The sequence below is a fragment of the Oncorhynchus gorbuscha genome, linkage group LG15 (assembly GCF_021184085.1).
Source record: "Oncorhynchus gorbuscha isolate QuinsamMale2020 ecotype Even-year linkage group LG15, OgorEven_v1.0, whole genome shotgun sequence".
NCBI lineage: Eukaryota > Metazoa > Chordata > Actinopteri > Salmoniformes > Salmonidae > Oncorhynchus > Oncorhynchus gorbuscha.
In genome coordinates this window covers 52,154,873-52,180,928 of record NC_060187.1, presented here as the reverse complement: position 1 = coordinate 52,180,928, position 26,056 = coordinate 52,154,873, and the positions used below count along the sequence as shown (strand labels likewise).

The following is a 26,056-nucleotide window of genomic DNA, read 5'->3' as shown; positions in this document are numbered from 1 at the left end:
AGACAGAATGGTCATCGATGAGCCAAAGAGGTGGGGAGGAGCAGCTGCAGTGGGGGATAGGGGACTGGAGCAGACTGGTTTAATCAAAGACACATGGAAGGTTAGGTGGATTTTGAGAGAGTCTGGGAGTTTCAGATGCACAGCAGAGGGTTTAATGACATGATCAATCGGGGCACTAGTTTTCTGGAAGCAACTTTCAAGGGCAAATCCTTAGATGAGAGCCATACCTCAACCTCTTTGGCAGGGAACAAGGGGGGTTGGTAACCCAGGGCACACTCAAAGGGTGACATACCTGATGAGTCATTACTGAGGGTATTGTGGGTATATTCCACCCAGGGTAGCTGGGCAGTCCAGTAGGAAGGTTTAGCCGAAGTCACACAGCGTAGGGCAGTCTCCAACTCCTGGTTGGCCTGCTCGGTCTGGTCGTTGGTCTGGGGGTGATATCCAGATGAAAGGATAACATTAATACCAAGTGCTATGCAAAAGGCCTGGGATGTAAACTGGGGCCCCTTGTCAGAAACAATATCAATAGGGATGCCATGCAGCCGCAACACATGGGATACCAGCAGGTCCGCAGTCTCCCTGGAGGAAGGAAGCTTGGAGGGGAATGAAGTGAGCCGCTTTGGAAAAATCGGTCAATAATAGTGAGGATTATATTAGTGAGATACCATTAGATGGGGGAAGGCCAGTGATTAAGTCCAGAGCTATGTTTGACCAGGGGCGACTGGGTGTGGGAAGACGGCAAAGCAGACCGGACGTAGGTTTGGTGGAGGTTTTGTTCTGGGCACAGACCGAGCAGGCTGAAATGAATTCGCGAGTGTCTTTCTCCGTGGTAGGCCACCCAAATCGCTGATGCAGGAAGACGACAGTCCAGTTCATGCCAGGGTGACTGGTGAGGTGAGTAGAATGGGCCCACTAAAGAACTTCAGAGCGACCTGAATCTGGCACAAACAGAGCCTTACTAGGACGGTTACCTGGGTCAGGCTGGTTCTGCTGAGCCTGGAGAACAAGGGACTCAATCTCCCAGGAGACAGCTGCAACGATGCATGAGGATGGCATAATGGTTTCTGGCTCGGAACCTGTGTTGTCTGCGGTGAACTGGCGGGAGAGGGCTTTGGGCTTAGCATTCTTAGATCTGGGGCAATAAGTGAGTGTGAAGTTAAATCTAACGAAAAACAATGCCCACCTGGCCTATCGAGAGTTCAGACATTTGGCGGTCTGGATGTAGTATAGATTTTTATGATCCGTCCACACAATGAAAGGGAGAACAGAGCCCTCTAACCAGTGACGCCACTCCTCAAGAGCCAGCTTCATAGCCAGAAGTTCCCGGTTACTTATGTTAAAATTTCTCTCTGCAGGTGAGAGCTTGCGGGACAAGGCGGCACATGGGTGGAGCTTCTGATCAGAGGGTGAACGTTGAGACAGGACAGCACCTTTCGGAAGCGTCCACCTCGAGGATGAACTGGAGTTCTAGGTCTGGCTGGGTAACTATTGGAGCGGAAGTGAAGCGGTGCGAAGTGGAGGTGAGAGTGGTGAGGGGAGCTGCCAAACGACTGTAGTCATGGATTAAACGTCTGTAAAAATTGGCAAACCCTAGAAAATGTTGTAGCTACTTCAGATTAGTGGGCACAGGCCACTCTGACTGCCCTAACCTTGGCAGGGTCCATTAGCTGTCCCCGTGCAATAATGTAACCCAAAAAGGATACAGAGTAAACATGAAACTCACATTACTCAGACTTAACAAAATGTTTATTCTCCAAGAGCCACTGGAGGACTTGGTGAACGTGTTGCTTGTAAGCCTCAAGATCCTTTGAAAAAATAAGAATATCATCCACATATACAAAAACAAATCATCCAATAACATCCCTCAAAACATCATTCACCAGGCTCTGAAAAACAACAAGGGTGTTAGTGAGACCAAACGGCATGACCAAATACTCAAAGTGGTGTGTTGAATGCCGTTTTCCACTCGTCCCCCTCTCTGATGCGGACAAGGCATTCCGGGGGTCAAGTTTAGTGAACACTGTGGCACCACAGAGAGGGCCAAAAGCAGAACTGATGACAGGCAAGGGATACATGTTCCTGACAGTGATACTATTCAGCCCACAGAAGTCTATGCACAGCCTCAATGACCCATCCTTTTTCTTGACAAAGAAAAACCCAGCTCCCACCGGAGAGGAAGAAGGGCTGACATGTCCGACAGCCAGGGAATCCTGGATGTATCCCTCCATAGCCTCTTACTCTGGATGGGGAGAGGAGCTCTAGGCTGAAGCTCAATAGCGCAGTCGTACGGCCGATGAGGCGGCAGAGATGGGGTGTGGTGCTTACTGAACACAGGAGCTAAACTGTGATACTCTGGAGGAACAGAAGACAGGTCCGGGGGATCTGGAATGGACTGGGGTACAGACAAGGCAGGTGGAAGGGCAGAAGGTAGACAATTAGAACGACAAAAGGTGCTCCAAGTAGTTACCCTCCCGGTAGTCCAGTTAATCTGATCTTTGTGGGCTATACTCGGTCTTGTCTCAGGATGGTAAGTTGGTGGTTGAAGATATCCCTCTAGTGGTGTGGGGGCTGTGCTTTGGGAAAGTGGGTGGGCTTATATCCTTCCTGTTTGGCCCTGTCCGGGGGTGTCCTCGGATAGGGCCACGGTGTCTCCTGACCTCTCCTGTCTCAGCCTCAAGTAGTTATGCTGCAGTAGTTTGTGTCGGGGGGCTAGGGTCAGTTTGTTATATCTGGAGTACTTCTCCTGTCCTATTCGGTGTCCTGTGTGAATTTAAGTGTGCTCTAATTCTCTCTTTCTCTCTTTCTTTCTCTCTCTCGGAGGACCTGAGCCCTAGGACCATGCCTCAGGACTACCTGACACGATGACTCCTTGCTGTCCCCAGTCCACCTGGCCGTGCTGCTGCTCCGGTTTCAACTGTTCTGCCTTATTATTATTTGACCATGCTGGTCATTTATGAACATTTGAACATCTTGGCCATGTTCAATTATAATCTCCACCCGGCACAGCCAGATGAAGACTGGCCACCCCACATAGCCTGGTTCCTCTCTAGGTTTCTTCCTAGGTTTTGGCCTTTCTATGGAGTTTTTCCTAGCCACCGTGCTTCTACACCTGCATCGCTTGCTGTTTGGGGTTTTAGGCTGTGTTTCTGTACAGCACTTTGAGATATCAGCTGATGTACGAAGGGCTATATAAATTTGATTTGATTTGAATCTGCGGGTTGTGTAGTAACCATGGATGGCCCAGAACCAGGGGAGAGTTAAGACTGTTGATCATGTGGAAACTGATATTTTCCTGCTTATTACCAGAGAGATGCAGGATGAAATGGGACAATTCTCTCACAGACTCAGAAGAGAAGTACCATTGCGAGCGTTGGAATCAAGAGGTGCGTTAAGTGGAATGGTGTCCAGGCCCATCTGGTTAACAACCCCTCGATCCAGTAAGCTCTCGTCGGCACCTGAATCTACAACAGCAGATGGGGGAAAAGCCTGGCTCTGCCACACAAGGATGGCCTCAAAAAGGGGTCTGGGGGAAGATGGGCCGGCGATTTCACTCAAAAGTATTTCCCCCATAACAGCCGAGCCTCCTCTTACTGGACGCAAGGAACAGGTGGAGACCAAGTGGCAAACCTGGCCACAGTAGACAGATCCTAGTAACGATACGCCGCTGCCTCTCCTCTGGAGATAGACAGGTCCGTTCGAGGTGCATGGGTTCCGGCTTAGGACATTCCTGGGGTTGGGATGCAGTCGGAGGAGAAGAGAAAGGCACTGAAGCAGATGTTAAGGAACTTGCAACCCTACCTACCCTCTCCCTCCGACGCTCCCGGAGATGGTTGTCGATGTGGATAGTGAGAGAAATCAGTTCATAAAGATCATCAGGCTCCTCCCTGGACACCAACTCGTCCTTGAGGGTCTCAGTGAGTGAGTTCCGGAATGCTCCCTGAAGAGCCTCCTCATTCCAGCTGCTCTCTGCGGCGAGGGTGCGGAGCAACACTCTGGGAGCCTTGACGGAGGGACAGAAGTCGTTTAGCGTTGTCCTTTCCGCAGACCGGGTGGTCGAAAACCTTCCTCATCTCCTCCGTGAATATGCTATATGAGAAGCAAATGGGTGACTGTCTCACCCACACAACAGTGGCCCAGGAAAGTGCTGCACCACAGAGGCAACCAATCAAAAAACAGATAATGGCTTGTTCACTAGCATAAGAGCTGAGCTGTTAGTATAACACTAGTGAACATTGTACTAGAAAAGCTCTGCAAGCACCGAGATTCCCATCGTAGCGCTCGGGAGTAGGTACAAACGACTCCCAGGGCGGAGAGGAAGGACTTGGGACAGGTTGTGAGCTTTGGGGCGATGGTTCGGCCCTGTAGGATAGACAGGCTCTGTGAAAACTCATTGATATTCTCCAGAAGGGTTTTTAGGGATTGGTTGAGCAGGGCACCTTGACCAATGAGAATTTGGTGGAGAGTATCCGAGTCTGCTGGGCTCATATCTTGGCAAGATCGTACTGTTAGGCGGAGCAGCAAAGGGGAACCCAAGAGCAAACTCAGACCAGAAAACAGGGATGAATGAACCATTCATTGAAACAGGGAGAGATGAGGTGCAGATCCAGGGAAGTACGGATGAGTTGTAGGAAACCAGATGTGGAGGCTGAGGTTGGAGTGAGCTGGGTTGGGACAGGGTAAACAGGTCTGGAGGTGAATCCAAGGGAGTGATGGTGAGTTGAATCCAGAACAGGGTAGAAGGGTGGTGATATGTGGAACAGGAGACAGAAACCAGAGTCAGAGCTGCAAAACTGTAGTGAGAGGAGAAACAGCGTCAGGCAAGGAAACAGGATAGCCCCAAAAAAAGCCCCCAAATTTCCCTCGCAGGAAGCCTGTGTTTTAGACATAAGGAAGTGAATGGCTGCAAATGTTCTACTTTTAAACTCGGATAAAACAGAGATGCTTGTTCTAGGTCCCAAGAAACAAAGAGATCTTCTGTTGAATCTGACAATTCATTTTAATGGTTGTACAGTAGTCTCAAATAAAACTATGAAGGACCTCAGCATTACTCTGGACCCTGATATCACTTTTGACGAACATATCAATACTGTTTCAAGGACAGCTTAGTTCCATCTACGTAACATTGCAAAAATCAGAAACTTTCTGTCCAAAAATCATGCTTTTGTCACTTCTAGGTTAGACTACTGCAATGCTCTACTTTCCGGATGACCGGAAAAAGCACTAAATAAACTTAGTTAGTGCTAAACACGGCTTCTAGAATCTTGACTAGAACCCCAAAAATATATAATATTGCTCCAGTGCTAGCCTATCTACACTGGCTTCTTGTTAAGGCAAGGGCTCATTTCAAGGTTTTACTGCTAACCTACAAAGCATTACATGGGTTCTCTTTCCGATTTGGTCCTGCCGTACATACCTACACGTACACTACGGTCACAAGATGCAGGCCTCCTAACTGCCTCTAGAATTTCTAAGCAAACAACTGGAGGCAGGGCTTTCTCCTATAGAGCTCCATTTTTATGGAATGGTCTGCCTACCCATGTGAGAGACGCAGACTCAGTCTCAACCTTTAAGTATTTATTGAAGACTCATCTCTTCAGTAGGTCCTATGATTGAGTGTAGTCTGACCCAGAAGTGTGACGGTGAACAGAAAGGCATTGGAGCAATGAACTGCTCTTGCTGTCTCTGCCTGGTCAGTTCCCCTCTCTCCACTGGGATTCTCTGCCTCTAAACCCTATTACAGGGGCTGAGTCACTGGCTTACTGGTGCTCTTCCTTGCCGTCCCTAGGAGGGGTGCATCACTTGAGTGTGTTGAGTCACTGACGTGATCTTCCTGTCTGGGTTGGCTCTCCCCCTTTGGTAGTGCCGTGGCAGAGAACTTTGTGAGCTACACTATGTCTTGTCTCAGGATGGTGAGTTGGTGGTTGAAGATATCCCTCTAGTGGTGTGGGGGCTGTTTTTTGGCAGTGGGTGGTGTTATATCCTGCCTGTTTGGCCCTGTCCGGGGGTATATTCCGATGGGGACACAGTGTCTCCCGACCCCTCCTGTCTCAGCCTCCAGTATTTATACTGCAGTAGTTTATGTGTCGGGGGGCTAGGGTCAGTCTGTTATATCTGGAGTATTTATCCTGTCTTATCCAGTGCCCTGTGTGAATTTAAGTATGCTCTCTCTAGCTCTCTCTTTCTTTCTCTCGTTATTTCTTTCTTCACTCGGAGGACCTGAGCGCTAGGACCATGCCTCAGGACTACCTGGCCTGATGACATCTTGCTGTCCCCAGTCCACCTGGCCATGCTGCTGCTCCAGTTTTTCTGCTGCTCCACTGTTCTACCTGCAGCTATGGAACCCCGACCTGTTCACCAGATGTGCTACCTGTCCCAGACATACTGTTTTCAACTCTCTAGAGACAGCAGGAATGGTAGAGATACTCTCAATAATCGGCTATGAAAAGCCAACTGACATTTACTCCTGAGGTGCTGACCTGTTGCACCCTCGACAACCACTGTGATTATTATTATTTGACCCTGCTAGTCATTTATGAACATCTTGGCCATGTTCTGTTATAATCTCCACCCGGCACAGCCAGAAGAGGACTGGCCACCTCTCATCGACTGGTTCCTCTCTCAGTTTCTTTCTAGCTTCTGGCCTTTCTAGGTCGTTTTTCCTAGCCACGGTGCTTCTACAGCTGCATTGCTTGCGGTTTGGGGTTTTATGCTGGGTTTCTGTACAGCACGTTGAGATACCAGCTGATGTAAGAAGGTCTTTATAAATACATGTGATTTGATGGCAGCAAATGACTAGAATGCGGATGATACGTTTTGTATTTGTATTTATTATTGATCCCCATTAGCCAAGGCAGCAGCTACTCTTTCTGGAGTCGAGCAAAATTCAGGCAGTTTACACAATTTTGAAAACATTACAATATATTCACAGATTGTGTGCCCCCAGGCCCCTACTCCACCACTACCACATATATACACAGTACAAAATCCATGTGTACATTTGTGTATAGTGCACATGTTATCGTGTTTGTGTGTGTGTGCGCCTATGTTCGTATTGCTTCACAGTCCCTGCTGTTCCATAAGGTTTTTTTTAAATCTAATTTTACTACTTGCATGAGTTACTTGAAGTTACTTGATGTGGAATAGAGTTCAATCTCATGGCTTTATGTAGTACTCTGAGCCTACCATAGTCTTGTGGCATGTCTTCTGGGGTTTGCATGGGTGCATTCCTGGGTGCATTTAAATACAAGCAGTGATGAAGTCAAACTTTCCTCCACTTTGAGCCAAGAGAGATTGACATGCATATTATTAATATAAGCTATCTGTGTACATCCAAGGGCCAGCCGTGCTGCCCTGTTCTGAACCAATCGCAATTTTCCTAAGTCCTTTTTTGTGGCACCTGACCACATGACTGAACAGTAGTCCAGGTGCGGAAAAACTAGGGCCTGTAGGATCTGTCTTGTTGACAGTGCTGTCAAGAAGGTAGAGCAGCGCCCTGTCATGGGCCTGTAGGATCTGTCAAACTAGGGCCTGTAGGATCTGTCTTGTTGACAGTGCTGTCAAGAAGGTAGAGCAGCGCCCTGTCATGGACATACAACAGTAGCCAAGATGGGGGGGGGGAGTAGCAAAATGTTTCGACCATAATAGTTTACAAACCAGGGTTACTCCAAGCAGTTTAGTCACCTCAACTTGCTCAATTTCCACATTATTTATTGCAAGATTTAGCTGAGGTTTAGGGTTTCGTGAATGATTTGTCGCAAATACAATACTTTTAATTTTAGAAATATTTAGTGCAAACTTATTCCTTGCCAGCCACTCTGAAACTAACTGAAACTCTTTAAGTGTTGCAGTCATTTCAGTTGCTGTAGTAGCTGACATGTATAGTGTTGAGTTGTCTGCATTACATGGCTTTCCTCAAAGTGGCAATTCATTAGTAGAGATTGAAAATAGTAAATGGGCCTAGACAGCTGCAGAGAATTGATTCTAATCTAATCAGGGAATTCCTGATTCTACCTGAATTATGTTGGAGGGGCTTCCATTAAAGAACCCACTCTGTGTTCTGTTGGACAGGTAACTCTTTATCCACAATATAGCAGGGGGAGTAAAGCCATAACACAAACGTTTTTCCAGCAGTAGACTTTGATTGATAATGTCAAAGGTTGCACTGAAGTCAAACAAAACAGCCCCCTCAATCTTTTTCTCATCAATTTTTCTCAGCCAATCAGTCATTTGTGTAAGTGCTGTGCTTGTCGAAAGTCTGTCTCTATATCCATGCTGAAAGTTTGTTCCAGAAGTTTACTAAGGTTTGGTAACAGGCTGATTGGTCAGCTATTTGAGGCATTAAAGGGGGATTTACTATACTTAGGTAGCGGAATGACTTGTGCTTCCCTCTAAGCCTGTGGGCACACACATTCTTTGTCCCCGTTTGTCCCCTTGCTCCTGTCTGTTCTTGTTCCTCCCAGTTTTGACCTTTCTGACTGCCCTGATCCTAATACTGCCTGCCGTTCCAGACCTGTTGGACCCTTTCTGGATTTCTGACCTCTGTCTGCCCTTGACCTGTCGTTTGCCTGCCTCTGTACTAGAAATAAACATTTGTTACTTCGACACTGTCTGCACCTGGGTCATACCCGAACCCTGATAGTTTCATAGTATAGTTTCTTCTTCTTTTTATTCAGTTTAGTCACATGAATTCTCAATTTGCAATACATTTGCTAACAGGTTGTGCAGCCAGACTTATTTGCCATTCTTTTTGCCTCATCCTTCTCGTCCATACAATTTTTCAATTCCTCAACAATCCACAGGGATTTAACAGTTTTTACAGTCATTTTCTTAATGGGTGCATGCTTATTAGCAACTGGAATAAGCAATTTCATAAATGTGTCAAGTGTACTGTCTGTATTCTCATCTTTACACACCACGGACCAACATATATTCTTTACATCAATAACATAGGAATAACTACAAAACTTCTTGTATGACCTCTTTTGAACTCTCATTCCTGTACTGCTTGTAAGTACCCTGGTAGGTTGACTGATAACCTGAACCAGGTTGCAGGCACTGGTTACAGTTTTAAGCTTTTTCTGGAGTGGGCAGCTTGATGAAAGCCAGTCGATATTTAACTCACCCAGAAAATATACCTCTCTGTTGATATCACATACATGATCAAGCATTTCACACATGTTATCCAGATACTGACTGTTAGCACTTGGTGGTCTATAGCAGCTTCCCACAAGAATGGCCTTTAGGTGAGGCAGATGAACCTGTAGCCAGTATTTAACATTATATTGTCTCTAAGCTTTACAGGAATATGGTTCTTTATATAGACCACAACAGTGCCTCCATTGGCATGTGTCTTTTCGGTAAATTGTAAACCATATATTGCTACCACTGTATCATCAAAGGTGATGATGAACCTAGAGCCATATTACTTTAACAGTATTTGACATGATATTAATTTTTTTAATTTAACCTTTATTTAACCAGGCAAGTCAGTTAAGAACATATTCTTATGTTCTTATATTTACATTTACATTTAAGTCATTTAGCAGACGCTCTTATCCAGAGCGACTTACAAATTGGTGCATTCACCTTATGACATCCAGTGGAACAGCCACTTTACAATAGTGCATCTAAATATTTTAAGGGGGGGGGGGTGAGAAGGATTACTTTATCCTATCCTAAGTATTCCTTAAAGAGGTGGGATTTCAGGTGTCTCCGGAAGGTGGTGATTGACTCCACTGTCCTGGCGTCGTGAGGGAGTTTGTTCCACCATTGGGGAGCCAGAGCAGCGAACAGTTTTGACTGGGCTGAGCGGGAACTGTACTTCCTCTGTGGTAGGGAGACGAGCAGGCCAGAGGTGGATGAACGCAGTGCCCTTATTTGGGTGTAGGGCCTGATCAGAGCCTGGAGGTACTGAGGTGCCGTTCCCCTCACAGCTCCGTAGGCAAGCACCATGGTCTTGTAGCGGATGCGAGCTTCAACTGGAAGCCAGTGGAGAGAGCGGAGGAGCGGGGTGACGTGAGAGAACTTGGAAAGGTTGAACACTAGACGGGCTGCGGCGTTCTGGATGAGTTGTAGGGGTTTAATGGCACAGGCAGGGAGCCCAGCCAACAGCGAGTTGCAGTAATCCAGACGGGAGATGACAAGTGCCTGGATTAGGACCTGCGCCGCTTCCTGTGTGAGGCAGGGTCGTAATCTGCGGATGTTGTAGAGCATGAACCTACAGGAACGGGCCACCGCCTTGATGTTAGTTGAGAACGACAGGGTGTTGTCCAGGATCACGCCAAGGTTCTTAGCGCTCTGGGAGGAGGACACAATGGAGTTGTCAACCGTGATGGCGAGATCATGGAACGGGCAGTCCTTCCCCGGGAGGAAGAGCAGCTCCGTCTTGCCGAAGTTCAGCTTGAGGTGGTGATCAGTCATCCACACTGATATGTCTGCCAGACATGCAGAGATGCGATTCGCCACCTGGTCATCAGAAGGGGGAAAGGAGAAGATTAATTGTGTGTCGTCTGCATAGCAATGATAGGAGAGACCATGTGAGGTTATGACAGAGCCAAGTGACTTGGTGTATAGCGAGAATAGGAGAGGGCCTAGAACAGAGCCCTGGGGGACACCAGTGGTGAGAGCGCGTGGTGAGGAGACAGATTCTCGCCACGCCACCTGGTAGGAGCGACCTGTCAGGTAGGACGCAATCCAAGCGTGGGCCGCGCCAGAGATGCCCAACTCGGAGAGAGTGGAGAGGAGGATCTGATGGTTCACAGTATCGAAGGCAGCCGATAGGTCTAGAAGGATGAGCGCAGAGGAGAGAGAGTTAGCTTTAGCGGTGCGGAGCGCCTCCGTGATACAGAGAAGAGCAGTCTCAGTTGAATGACTAGTCTTGAAACCTGACTGATTTGGATCAAGAAGGTCATTCTGAGAGAGATAGCGGGAGAGCTGACCAAGGACGGCACGTTCAAGAGTTTTGGAGAGAAAAGAAAGAAGGGATACTGGTCTGTAGTTGTTAACATCGGAGGGATCGAGTGTAGGTTTTTTCAGAAGGGGTGCAACTCTCGCTCTCTTGAAGACGGAAGGGACGTAGCCAGCGGTCAGGGATAAGTTGATGAGCGAGGTGAGGTAAGGGAGAAGGTCTCCGGAAATGGTCTGGAGAAGAGAGGAGGGGATAGGGTCGAGCGGGCAGGTTGTTGGGCGGCCGGCCGTCACAAGATGCGAGATTTCATCTGGAGAGAGAGGGGAGAAAGAGGTCAGAGCACAGGGTAGGGCAGTGTGAGCAGAACCAGCAGTGTCGTTTGACTTAGCAAACGAGGATCGGATGTCGTCGACCTTCTTTTCAAAATGGTTGACGAAGTCATCTGCAGAGAGGGAGGAGGGGGGAGGGGGAGGAGGATTCAGGAGGGAGGAGAAGGTGGCAAAGAGCTTCCTAGGGTTAGAGGCAGATGCTTGAAATTTAGAGTGGTAGAAAGTGGTTTTAGCAGCAGAGACAGAGGAGGAAAATGTAGAGAGGAGGGAGCGAAAGGATGCCAGGTCCGCAGGGAGGCGAGTTTTCCTCCATTTCCGCTCGGCTGCCCGGAGCCCTGTTCTGTGAGCTCGCAATGAGTCGTCAAGCCACGGAGCGGGAGGGGAGGACCGAGCCGGCCTGGAAGATAGGGGACATAGAGAGTCAAAGGATGCAGAAAGGGAGGAGAGGAGGGTTGAGGAGGCAGAATCAGGAGATAGGTTGGAGAAGGTTTGAGCAGAGGGAAGAGATGATAGGATGGAAGAGGAGAGAGTAGCGGGGGAGAGAGAGCGAAGGTTGGGACGGCGCGATACCATCCGAGTAGGGGCAGTGTGGGAAGTGTTGGATGAGAGCGAGAGGGAAAAGGATACAAGGTAGTGGTCGGAGACTTGGAGGGGAGTTGCAATGAGGTTAGTGGAAGAACAGCATCTAGTAAAGATGAGGTCGAGCGTATTGCCTGCCTTGTGAGTAGGGGGGGAAGGTGAGAGGGTGAGGTCAAAAGAGGAGAGGAGTGGAAAGAAGGAGGCAGATCCTCTCTAAGCTTTACAGGACTGTGGTTAATAAATGTTATATTATTCTATTCGCTTGATTGTAGTGAGTCTTATCTGTCTCAGCACAGCTTATGTTATCTTTCTTAATATCCATTTTTGTATCAGCCAACCATTTGTCCTATTCTATAATTATGATGTCTTGGGTGGTTTCTTTCAAGTTTATTTTGCATCTCTAACTTTTTTCATTTTCTTTTTTTTTAAACGACTCCATACTATTCTCTACACATTGCACAACGTTCCTGCCACACCTCTCACACAGTGAGACATCATTGGTTGACTGATTGATTGACTAAGACAAAGATCATTGGTCTAATCACTCCTCTCAGGCAGTCGGCTTGAAGAGCTACAACCTTGCCCATAAGCTTCAATAGCACTGCTGTAAATACTGTAACCTCCCCCTCTCTTTCTGTCTGTTCCCCCAAGGTGCTTGTTAATGTGGGGGTCGGATGATTGGTGCATTTTATGAAGTACGCATGCAGTTCCATTCTCCATGTGGCAGCATCCAGCAGAGACGCATGAAACTGTACATTTCTGTCTGCTCCTGCCCTGCAAACCTGGTTAACATAAGAGTTATCCCACGTGTTAGTGGGGGAATAGACACCACTGTGGGATATGACTGCTTGATTAAAGACATGCTGGACATTTCATGGTTGATTTGCATACGGCCACACATTCCTGATGAGGCCGACGCCGCTCGACGCCACACCCATTTACACTGAATTCCATTAACCTCTCTGCGCACGGAACCCACTAGCGGGCTGAAATTCCACAACATACAGCGATGGCTACATAAATAGTCATATTAAACATTAATGAAAATACAAGTGTCTCACATGTATCGAAAGCCTAGAATCTTGCTAATCCAACTGCGTTGTCAGATTTAAAAAAGTATTTACTGCAAAAGAATACGATGTGATTATCTGAGCATAGAGCCCCATAAAAAATAATAAAAAATTAACCAGCACAGGCGTAACATATTCCGAAACTGCATTAAAATAAATGGTTTACCTTTGACAATCTTCGTCTGTTTGCAATTCCAATGCTCATTGTTACACAATGAATGATCTTTTGTTTGATAAAATCCGTTTTTATAGCCTAACACGAAACACTTTGTGAACCGCTTGTGTCGTGAATTCCGTCTCATTCCATTTTCGACGACACATTCCAGGTAAATAACGCACACAGAATGTGACTTTTCCAGTCATGTTTGGTTTCACTGCAATCAACTGGTTCGTTTGTAACACAATCAAACGTGATGGGCCATTTCGCGGGAAGTATTGACTGAAAGAAACGGATTTGAAGACAACAAGTCATGACATCATTGTGCACCAATGATTTGCCCACTGTTTCATTGATTGACTGTCTTAACCAAATGACCACTGATCGTCTTGAAATCTAGCTGGGTAGATAGCCAATGAGCTGAGCTAAACGGCAATAGGCCATGTTTATGTGTTGCAAGACCAACCCATGTAGTAAGCTCCAGCGTAAAGTGAGTCATTCGCTATTGAAGTTTCATACCAGAAGGAGAAACACATATTACGCACTGCATTGTTTGGTAAACGCGCAGATTCAGCTTTATATATCAATCATTATGGCGACTAAGTCAGGGAAAGCTAAATCTAAGTCAAGATATACAGATGTACACACAATTTTAGAATAAATTGATTGGGAAGGTGAGACAGAGATTGTTGAAGGACGATTCATTTAGCGATTGTGGAGGAATATTTTTTTGAACGGGAGATGACATCGTCTTATCATGCTAATGCCCTTGTTTGAAAATATTATTTGTGATTTTTATTTTTTATTTTAGAAGCAATAAATAAACATGTAATGTCATGAAATGTGAGATATGTGTGTCTGCCGCCCCACCCCAACCCACATGAAATAGCCTATTTGAGGCTGTTGAGGGGAGGGCAGGCCCACACAACAATGGCCAAAGTGAAATGGAGACAGTAGATACAGCTGGTCTGTTGTAATATAATAAAGACAGTAAATCTAGCTGGTCTGTCATAATATAATAGAGACAGTAGATCTAGCTGAAATGTCATAATATAAAAAGAGACAGTAGATCTAGCAGGTCATAATAATGTATTCAACCTTATGTTCCCTGTACTCTCTCTCTATATACACTGCTCAAAAAAATAAAGGGAACACTTAAACAACACAATGTAACTCCAAGTCAATCACACTTCTGTGAAATCAAACTGCCCACTTAGGAAGCAACACTGATTGACAATAAATTGCACATGCTGTTGTGCAAATAGAATAGACAACAGGTGGAAATTATAGGCAATTAACAAGACACCCCCAATAAAGGAGTGGTTCTGCAGGTGGGGACCACAGACCACTTCTCAGCTCCTATGCTTCCTGAATGATGTTTTGGTCACTTTTGAATGCTGGCGGTGCTTTCACTCTAGTGGTAGCATGAGACGGAGTCTACAACCCACACAAGTGGCTCAGGTAGTGCAGCTCATCCAGGATGACACATCAATGCGAGCTGTGGCAAGAAGGTTTGCTGTGTCTGTCAGTGTAGTGTCCAGAGCATGGAGGCGCTACCAGGAGACAGGCCAGTACATCAAGAGACGTGGAGGAGGCCGTAGGAGGGCAATAACCCAGCAGCAGGACCGCTACCTCAGTCTTTGTGCAAGAAGGAGCACTGCCAGAACTCTGCAAAATGACCTCCAGCAGGCCACAAATGTGCATGTGTCTGCTCAAACGGTCAGAAACAGACTCCATGAGGGTGGTATGAGTGCCTGACGTCCACAGGTGGGGGTTGTGCTTACAGCCCAACACTGTGCAGGATGTTTGGCATTTGCCAGAGAACACCAAGATTGGCAAATTCGCCACTGGTGCCCTGTGCTCTTCACAGATGAAAGCAGGTTCACACTGAGCACGTGACAGACGTAACAGAGTCTGGAGACGCCGTGAAGAACGTTCTGGTGCCTGCAACATCCTCCAGCATGACCGGTTTGGTGGTGGGCCAGTCATGGTGTGGGGTGGCATTTCTTTGGGGGGCCGCACAGCCCCCATGTGCTCACCAGAGGTAGCCTGACTGCCATTAGGTACCGAGATGAGATCCTCAGACCCCTTGTGAGAGCATATGCTGGTGCGGTTGGCCCTGGGTTCCTCCTAATGCAAGACAATGCTAGACCTCATGTGGCTGGAGTGTGTCAGCAGTTCCTGCAAGAGGAAGGCATTGATGCTATGGACTGGCCCGCCCGTTCCCCAGACCTGAATCCAATTGAGCACATCTGGGACATCATGTCTCGCTCCATCCATCCACAGACAGACTGTCCAGGAGTTGGTGGATGCTTTAGTCCAGGTCTGGGAGGAGATCCCTCAGGAGGATAAGAGCGTCTGCTAAATGACTTAAATGTAAATGTAAATGAGACCATCCGCCACCTCATCAGGAGCATGCCCAGACGTTGTAGGGAGGTCATACAGGCACGTGGAGGCCACACACACTACTGAGCCTCATTTTGACTTGTTTTAAGGACATTACATCAAAGTTGGATCAGCCTGTAGTGTGGTTGTCCACTTTAATTTTGAGTGTGACTCCAAATCCAGACCTCCATGGGTTGATACATTTGATTTCAATTGATAATTTGTGTGATTTTGTTGTCAGCACATTCAACTACGTAATGAAAAAGGTATTCAATAAGAATATTTCATTTATTCAGGTCTAGGATGTGTTATTTTAGTGTTCCCTTTATTTTTTTGAGCAGTGTATATATCGGTTTATTATACCTGTTGATACAGGGCTCATATGTGAAACTATTCTAACTGAACATTGCCTTTCACAGTGACACTGACTCCGAATGGGAGTCTTATCCGGCGTCCTGTGTGAATTTAAGTATGCTCTCTAATTCTCTCTTTCTCTCTCTCGGAGGACCTGAGCCCTAGGCCCATGCGTCAGGACTACCTGGCATGATGACTCCTTGCTGTCCCCAGTCCACCTGGCCTTAGCACTGTTCCAGTTTCAACTGTTCTGCCTGCGGCTATGGAACCCTAAACTGTTCATTTTTACTCTTGAGGTGCTGTCCTGTTGCACCCTCTACAACGACTGTGATCTCCACCCGGCACAGCCAGAAGAGGACTGGCCACCCCTCATAGCCTGGTTCCTCTCTAGGTTTCTTCCTAGGTTTTTGCCTTTCTAGGTTTTTCCTAGCTACCGTGGTTCTACACCTGCATTGCTTGCGGTTTGGGGTTTTAGGCTGGGGCTATATAAATAGATTTGATTTGATAGAGGACTGAGGGTCTTCCAAATATTGAAAGTGTGTAAATAGTTACCCATGTTATTTTGTAAATGTATATATAAATATATATATTTTTTCATATAATTTTTCATTCATAATTATTTTGTCTCCCATTTCATTTTTTCTCCCATTTTCATTTCCCATTTTCTTTTTTTCTCAATTTTTTTTGGGTGGGGTGTGTTAGAATACCATTTTGGTATTTTGTATATAGTTATTTGGTTCAAAATGTATACCTTCACCAATTTGGCCACTTGGGTACATTTGGGCTACTTGTGTGGGACACCTGGGTGACTTCATGATAAATGTCATGTAGCACACTCATTTTGGAAGTTATCATTCTGAAACTTTGCACAAAGTACTGTTGCCCTCTTATATTTTTCACCGAAATTGTCCCTATCATCCTATCTGAATGTTTGTTTTATCTTGTTCATTTTAAAGATGATGATACAAAAATAAAAATAAAAAACGTATCGTTTTTTTCATTGTTTTATCTAAACCAGATGTATTGTGTTATATTCTCCTACATTCAATTCACATTTACACAAACTTCAGAGTGTTTTCTTTGAAATGGTACCAAGAATATGCATATCCTTGGTTCTGTGCCTGAGCTACAGGCTGTTAGATTTGGGTATGTCTTCAGGCGGGAATTGCACAAAGTAGGGGGGGGGGGGGGGCTCTAAGAGGTTTTAATAATCCTAGGCAGGCTTTGGAGTTTTTCCAAAACACCCACAGCTTCTGGACAGCTTCAGCATCTCATTTGAACAAACATGCACCTAAGAAGAGCAGGCGCTGTCTGTTTAGAAAGGCAGTGTTGTTGGCTAGCACACTGATAATCTAAGGATTGTAATCCAGGGAGGATAACATCACACATTAAGACTCGAGATGTCTCACCCCCCCTGTCCTTGTTTCTTATACTTGCTGATACAGATAACCCATCCACAAAGTGAAAGTGATACTTGCATTGGATACCATAGTGGACACCAGGTTAGCACCTGAGAATACTTCAATACTCTGAAGCATAATAAGAGCAGGAACTCACCACGCAGGAGGTCAGAAGAGGCGTAGGGTGAGTTGTGTGTCCTGAAGAGCTGCCAGTCAAAGTCATCCTCCTCCCCTTGGGTGAAGTCACACAGACTGGGCTCAGAATCCTCGTCAAAGGTGCAGCCTGCTGCTGAGGAGAGAGAGAAGGAGATGACATTAAGTGGGAGGTCACACATGATGAAGTAAATGGCATTCAATATCAAGCGATTAATGAATTATATTTTTTTATGGACTGCACATAATCACATTTAATTAGATTTCATAGGATTGAAAAGATTTAAGCCCAAAATGGACACACAGTTCAGCCATGGCCACCATAAATCAGTAATTGCATCTGATTTGTATTTTCCTGATGATTAACATGAAGCTCCATAGAGAATAAAGGGATTGTTGCAGTAGGTGAGAACCCACCAATCCCCAACAACACCTGCCTTCACTTCAGAAACGTTCCACTATCAGTAGTTATTATTACAGTGTTGTTGTGTACTGGCTCATTTGGGCTATATTTCACCACGATATCCCTAACCCTAACCCTAACCCTCTTTCTATTACTAGTAAACTTAAATTAAATAATTAACAAACGCTTGAACGTTTGAAAAACTAACTATACTGAAACCATTATTTAAAAAAAAAAAAAAATTAAAAATTAAAATAAAAACCATCATGAATTATGGTCAGCTTTTTTGTAATGGGGTTTTTAAGCTTCTGAATCTGGCAGGTCACATTGAGATTAGCTTTATAATTTCAAGGCAGATTTGGCGAGATGACGTTGCCACGAACAGCACCGCAGATGCGGGTGAGTTTGAGTGGTAAGGCTAAAGCAAATGACTGTAGACGACAAGTCGGGGTAGGTGCATCTACTGAAAGTCAGACACTAATGTGGTTTTCCAACAGCAAGGCTAAGATCAACATGGCAGTGTTGCCATTGTTTATAATGTCTGAATATCAAATGTATTTGTGTGTGTATATATATATATATACAGTGCCTTGCGAAAGTATTCGGCCCCCTTGAACTTTGCGACCTTTTGCCACATTTCAGGCTTCAAACATATGTATATATATATATATGCACTGTACATATACAGTACCTTCGCAAAGTATTCCATTTTGTTACGTTACAGCCTTATTCTAAAATTTATGAAAATGATAATAATCCACAGCAATCTACAAACCATATCCCATGATGGAAAAGAGAAAACAGGTTTAGAAATGTTTGTAAAATTTATACAAATAAATACAAATATTTTTTTTTACATAAGTATTCAGACACTTCACTATGAGACTATAAATTGAGCTCAGGTGCATTCTGTTTCCACTGATCATCCTTGAAATGTTTCTACAACTTGATTGGAGTCGACCTGTGGTAAATTAAATTGACTAGACATTATTTGGAAAGGCACCCACCTGTCTATATTAGGATCCACTGTTGACAGTGCATGTCAGCGCAAAAACCAAGCTATCAGGTTAAATAAATTGTCCGTAGAGGTTCGAGACAGGATTGTGTCGAGGCACAGATCTGGGGAAGGTTATCAAAAAATGTCTGCAGTACTGAAGGTCCCCAAGAACACAGTGCCCTCTATCATTTTTAAATGGATAAGTTTGGAACCACCAAGACTCTTCCTAGAGCCGAACAAGATAATCACTCTGACAGAGCTGTGGAGTTCATCTGTGGAGATGGGAGAACCTTCCAGAAGGACAACCATCTCTGCAGCACTCCACCAATCAGGCCTTTATGGTAGAGTGGCCAGACGGAAGGCACTCCACAGTAAAAGGGCACATGACAGCTTGACAACTCCGCATGGAGTTTGCCAAAAAGCAAACAAGATTCTCTGGTCTGATGAAACCAAGATTGAAGATTGGCCTGAATACCAAGTGTCACGTCTGGAGGAAACCTGGCACCATCCCTACAGTGAAGCATTGGGGTGGCAGCATCATGCTGTGGGGATGTTATTCAGTGGCAGGGACTGGGAGACTAGTCAGGATGGAGGGAAAGATGAACAGAGAAAAGTATAGAGAGAGATCCTTGATGAAAACCTTCTCCAGAGCACGAAGGATCTCAGACTGGGGCGAAGGTTCTCCATACAAAAGGAAAATTACCCTAAGCACACAGCCAAGACTATGCAGGCATGGCTTAGGAACAAGTCTCTGAATGTCCTTGAGTGGCCCAACCAGAGCCCGGACATGAACCCAATCGAACATCTCTGGAGAGACCTGAAAATAGCTGTGCAGCAACGCTCCCCATCCAACCTGACAGGGCTTGAGAGGATCTGCAGAGAAGAATGGGAGCAACTCCCCAAATACAGATGTGCCAAGCTTGCAGCGTCATACTCATGAAGACTCGATGCTGTAATCGCTGCCAAAAGGTGCTTCAACAAAGTACTGAAAAAAGGGTCTGAATACTTATGTAAATTAGATATTTCAGTTTTTTTATTTTAAAGAATTTGCAAAAATGTCTAAAAACCTGTTTTGGCTTTATCATTGTGGTGTATTGTGCGTAGATTGATGAGGGAAAAAACGATTGAATCCATTTTTGAATAAAGCTGTAATGTAACAAAATGTGAAAAAAGACAAGGGGTCTGAATAATTTCCGAAGGCACTGTAAATCGCAGCTAATTGGTTCCTGTTTCAGTCATGTCTTTGTTCACGTTCTCGTGAGTCAAACAAACACACCCTAATGATTGGTTGACAGTAGAGCCTCCCACAATGCAGGTGATGGCTGCAGGAAGAGGTTGGGGAAGAGCAACTGCACAAACTTGCAATTGACTGCAGTCAATACTTCATGACCTTTGATCACATGATTGTTGTAAAGTTCATGCAGTTGGCATGTAGGTGCAAATCAGACAATTTTCATCCTCAGAATGCAACACACTTTGAATGGCAAAAGTAACCTGCTTAAAATTTCCCATTGAGATGAGCATGATGCAATACTTTTTTCTCACACAGAAGTATCTGCGCATGTGCATGGGGTGCACTTCACACTGCTACAACGTGCACGCTCCAGGACCACAACAATGGAACAAACACTCCTGGTTGTTGGGAAATTGACCCACTACTACTGTTTACTATGTGAATCTTCATCATCTCGCCGAGTCTACTGTTAAACACCTAAACTATGACCTGACCCAGGCAACAAGATGGTGCCGGAGGAGATGGCCGCTGTTTTTCGGTCTCCTAACCAAGTGTGCAATTGTGCTATTATGTGTTCTTTTTCACAATATTTGTTAATTATTTTGTACGTAATGTTTCTGCAACCGTATCTTACGGCAGAAAAGGGCTTCTGGATATCAGGACAGCGATCACTCACCTCGGATTAGACAAAGACTTTTTCAACAACAAGCAGGACTCACAATATTTTCCAAACACCCCATAGGGCAGACATCCCAAATATCTGCAAAAGGAAGCGTCACAGAAGACGAACAGCCAGATGCCTGTCAATCATTTGACAATAAACTAGACGAGATACGATCACGAATATCCTACCAACGGGACATCAAAAACTGTAATATCCCATGTTTCACGGAATCGTGGCTGAATGACGACATGGATATTCAGCTAGCGGGATATATACGCTGCACCGGCAGGATAGAACAGCACACTCCGGTAAGACGAGGGGGGGTGGGCAGTCTGTGCATATTTTAAACAACAGCTGGTGCACGAAATCTAAGGAAGTCTCTAGATTTTGCTCGACTGAAGTAGAGAATATTGTGATCATTTGCAGGCCACACTACTTGCCTAGAGAGTTCTCAGCTATACTTTTCATGGCTGTTTATTTACCACCACAAACAGATGCTGGCACTAAGAAGGCACTCAGTCAGTTGTATAAGGAAATAAGCAAACACGAAACCATTCACCCAGAGGCGGCACTCCTAGTGGCCGGAGACTTTCATGCAGGGAAAGTTAAATCATTTCTACCAAATCTCTATCAACATGTTAAATGTGCAACCAGAGGGGAAATACGTTTAGATCACCTGTACTCCACACACAGACGAGTTAAAAGCTCTCCCTCGCCCTCCATTTGGTAAATCCGAACACAACTCCATCCTCTTGATTCCTGCTTAAAAGCAAAAATTAAAGCAGGAAGCACCAGTGAAATGGTCTATAAAAATGTGGTCAAATGAAGCAGATGCTAAACTACAGGACTGTTTTGCTATCAAAGACTGGAACATGTTCCGGGATTCTTCCGATGACATTGAGGAGTACACCACATCAGTCACTGGCTTTATCAAAAAGTCCATCGAGGACGTAGTCCCCACAACATTCGCAATGAGCTAAAGGGTAGAGCTGCCGCTTTCAAGGTGCGGGACTCTAACCCGTAAGCTTACAAGAAATCCCACTATGCCCTGCGACAAACCATCAAACAGGCAACGTGTCAATACAGGGCTAAGATTGAATCATTCTACACCGTCTCCGACACTAGTCGGATGTGGCAGGGATTGCAAACTAATACAGACTACAAAGGGAAGCACACCTGCAACCTGCCCAGTGACACGAGCCTACCAGACGAGCTAAATCACTTCTATGCTCGCTTTGAGGCAAGCAACACTGAGGCATGCATGAGAGCATCAGCTGTTCTGGACGACTGTGTGATCATGTGCTCCGTAGCCGGAGTGAGTAAGACCTTTAAACAGGTCAACAGGTGATGAGGGTAGGTAGCAACACATCTGCCACGCTGATCCTCAACACCGGAGCTCCCCAGGGGTGCGTGCTCAGTCCCCTCCTGTACTGCCTGTTCACCCACAAGTGCATGGCCAGGCATGACTCCAACATCATCATTAAGTTTGCAGACGACACAACAGTGGTAGGCCTGATCTCCGACAACGACAAGACAGCCTATAGGGAGGAGGTCAGAGACCTGGTTGGGTGGTGCCAGTATAACAACCTATCCCTCAATGTAACCAAGAAGGCCATAAAAATTGTCAAAGACTCCACCCACCCCAGGCATAGACTGTTCTCTCAACTACCGCATGGCAAGTGGTACCGGAGCGCCAAGTCTAGGATCAAAAGGCTTCTCAACAGTTTTTACCCGCAAGCCATAAGTCTCCTGAACAGGTAACCAAATGGTTACCTAGACTAATTGCATTGTGTTCCACCCCCTCTTTTACGCTGCTGCTACTCTCTGTTTATCTTATATGCATAGTCACTTTAACTATACCTTCATGTACATACTACCTCAATTGGCCCGACCAACCAGTGCTCCCGCACATTGGCTATCCGGGCTATCTGCATTGTGTCCTACCACCCGCCATCCCCTCTTTTTACGCTTCTGCTACTCTCTGTTCATCATATATGCATAGTCACTTTAACCATACCTACATGTACATACTACCTCAATAAGCTTGACTAACCGGTGTCTGTATATAGCCTTGCTACTCTTATTTTCAAATGTCTTTTAACTGTTGTTTTATTTCTTTACTCACACACACACACACACACACACACACACACACACACACACGCTTTTTTTTCACACTATTGGTTAAAGCCTGTAAGTAAGCATTTCACTGTAAGGTTGTATTCGGCGCACGTGCCAAATAAACTTTGATTTGAGCACCTTATGCATTACTACCCCACAGTGGAAAGAACTGACATCCCCCAAAACACAAAAACTAAAAATACATAAATGGCTCCTAGTCTCCCATGCATAGGCTACTTTCTGTCCCACACACCAAAACTAAATAATATTAAAACGAAATAAATGTTTTTATAAAACTTTAGCTAAATAAAATGAGTAAAATGGATCGGAAAACTAACCGAAACAACAACAAAAAACTTTAAAGTAATAGAAATAAAAACAAATATAAAAACACAAACCTTGCAACACACACACACACACACAGATCCTGGCAAAGGCAATCTAAAGAATTCCCCTTCCCATAAAACACAAACAAACTACAGCGCACATCCCCTAAGCACAGCCACATAAACACACACACTAATAACGTTGGGGAGGGAGAGAGGGATGGCAACCAGGGGTCTGTGATTATTATTGTACTGTAATACATCACAACATGCTACATTCCACATACCAAAAAGCAAAATATTTCCAAATTATATTTAATAGCCAGGGCTTTTAAGGCCCTTGGGCATAATTTGCGTCCGTCTCCTCTCGCAGCATCTGTTGCCATCTCACACATTATCCCAGTGTTGTGAAAATTACAGGCTAGAAGTGGGCAGCCACTGATTCCCCCAGCCAGAGTTGGAGCGCGACAGTGAGAGCCTAGAGACGCATCGGGGCTACTGATGGGGATGACTAGAACCAGACCCTCAAGGTCACCCTGCTGGTCCACTGCTTTATTAACACTCATTCTGGACTCTAATCCACCATTAAGTAAATGGTTAAAATGTGACCATTTTGCCATTAAGCAGCAGACGCACGGACTACAGTCAGCTTCAAAGCAATTTTACAGCTGATGAACAAGAGGACACCAAAACCATTACAGATCATTGGCAATTTTGTTGTCTGGAAGTTCAAATATTACAGGCAATCATAAAAAAAACTAGGTTTGGTCTACTAACTAGATGGTTCATTCCAAGCCTGTAAGAACAGATAGCAGACGTACTGTGGACTTAAGGAATTCCGTATTAAGCTGCCAGACGAATCGTCTGTCAGACGATTTATTCAGTGGCGCGCAAACGCACAGGAGTCATCCTTGCTCACCTCCTCCAACCTCCATTACATTTCAATGATAATATGCTAAAACTGGAAACTCTATAGCATTGTAATTGGTAGCAGAGAATAGTAGCAGCCCAGCCAGAGAGCCAACAGAGTAATGAATGTTGAGTTGGGCTAGGTTTCTCCTCTTCTTCACCCCGGGGAGCTGATTTATGGCCCATGCTAAGCCGTTACTGAAGGGATCCACATGGCGAGGGCCAGAGGTTAATTGTCCTGCACAGGGATCTATTTCTAATAGAACAGCCAAAGATATGGGACTTGACACATCCAAACGCTGCCAGTATATTATTCCTTACTGGAGCTATAAATGAAGCATGCTGATTTCTCTCCACAGGGACCAATCAGGCGAGAGCTGGAGCATCAGGACTGGAGTGTCTTTTCTGCTCTGACTGGTCTATATAGTGTATGGCCCAGCCCAGCCTTCACATTTCAATTCTGCCCTCTATCTCTCTCCCTCGCTCTTTTCCGCCCTCCCTCCCTCCATGACAGCGGTGTCTCTATCCCGCTAAGTAATTACATTATAATTTGGCATCAGGCACAGCGTGAACCTAAATATGATGTTTGAGACAGTGCCAAGGTTAAAAGGTGAAGTTTTAAAGTGCATTTACTTCCAATTCTATATATTTTGCCATGTCTAATGTGTATTCATGATATTTGAGTGACTCAAACATTATTACAAAATCTATGGGCTAACAAACCTAGCTGACATGGGCTAGTTGATCTGTTCCATTTCTGACAAGTTATAAATAGTTCTCTAAGGTATGCAATGACTGAGGAATACTGTTGATGCACTACACAATTTCAAAATGTCACCTTGTGTATTTTACTATTACAACTTTCAAGAGTTAAAAAACAAACAAAAAGACTGTGCGCCCCAGAAACCTCTGCCCTAGAAAAACTAAATGACTTCAAATGAAAAAAACACATTACTGTACACTTTCTGTTTTTGTATCTTAAAATTCTTACCTGCTCAAATATGCTCAGAACTAGTCTTCTGTGTAAGTTATTGTTAGGAAAATTATGATAATGACTGAACAATAGTCTTATTTTAAATGAAACTGTAACTAAGTAAACTTGTACTCTGTTTTATTATATCAGATTAACAATATGAGTTCATAAGAAGGGATTGTGTGACACGGACAGGGTGTAATTAAAGTTAATTAACACCATTCCAACTAGGAAGAAAGGAATGGTTTGTGGATTAATTAAACAGATAAGGTAGTTAACCTATGGTTGAACCGACGAAACTGAGCTCTGGGGTGTTTTAGATGAGGCAGTGAGTACATTCCTAAGTGTTCTGTTAATTAGAACCGTCAGCTAAGTGGTGATCGATAATGTTGAGGGGTCAAAAGTTCATTCAGTTGTGTTGTGTGTCCTTTGTATTTGCTAGGGGGGTTAGAATGAACTTTTAAAGTTCCCTTTGTCTCGGTCGAGAGGAGGAGATTCATTTTACAAGCAATGAAATGACGTCATGTTATTGTAAATAAACGTGGTAACGTGGCAGCGCGCTCCGAGAATAAATTCTGGTACCTATTATTGAGAAGACTGGTCTCAGTCTATTTTATGCAAACAAGAATCTTACAAATTCTCATAAAATAGATTAAGGGAATTCAATTAATGAAAACACATTGGTATAATTAAATTACAGTAACAGTTATAATACCATCTATTTATAAGAGAATACATTAACCTGCATCCCCTTTATGAAAAGACGACCTCTTCAGCATCACAGTAATCATAATAACTTCACAAATCCACTGGTACTGTTGCCATGACTCTCAGGGTATTACCAAAGAAAAGAGCAAGGTGCAAACAGAATAGAAAGTTGTCAGAAGCTCACAAGGATACAATGTCACTGAATAAAGATGTCATAGGTGGGCAATTTGTTCAACAATTTGCTCCCCCTTTGACATGTGCATCAAATCAGGGATAGGACTCTCTGTCTCCCTGGATCAGTCTATTCTCAATGTCATATGTAGCTTCACAAATTAGACTTCACATGTCTTTGCTCATCTGTTTTGTGGCACCCCTGCTTTACCAC

General features: G+C 44.8%; 1 protein-coding gene across 3 annotated transcripts in view; it reads right to left on the bottom strand.

The window, feature by feature from the left end:
• LOC123997477 (receptor-type tyrosine-protein phosphatase U-like) overlaps positions 1–26,056 on the bottom strand; it is a 313,670-nt gene that overhangs the window by 212,169 nt on the left and 75,445 nt on the right. For 2 of the 3 annotated variants that reach the window (XM_046301752.1, XM_046301754.1), the window contains exon 2: positions 17,341–17,472. In XM_046301752.1, the coding sequence (XP_046157708.1) occupies positions 17,341–17,472 (132 nt within the window). The remainder of the gene's footprint in view (positions 1–17,340; positions 17,473–26,056) is intronic. The other variant, XM_046301753.1, reaches the window with a different exon arrangement.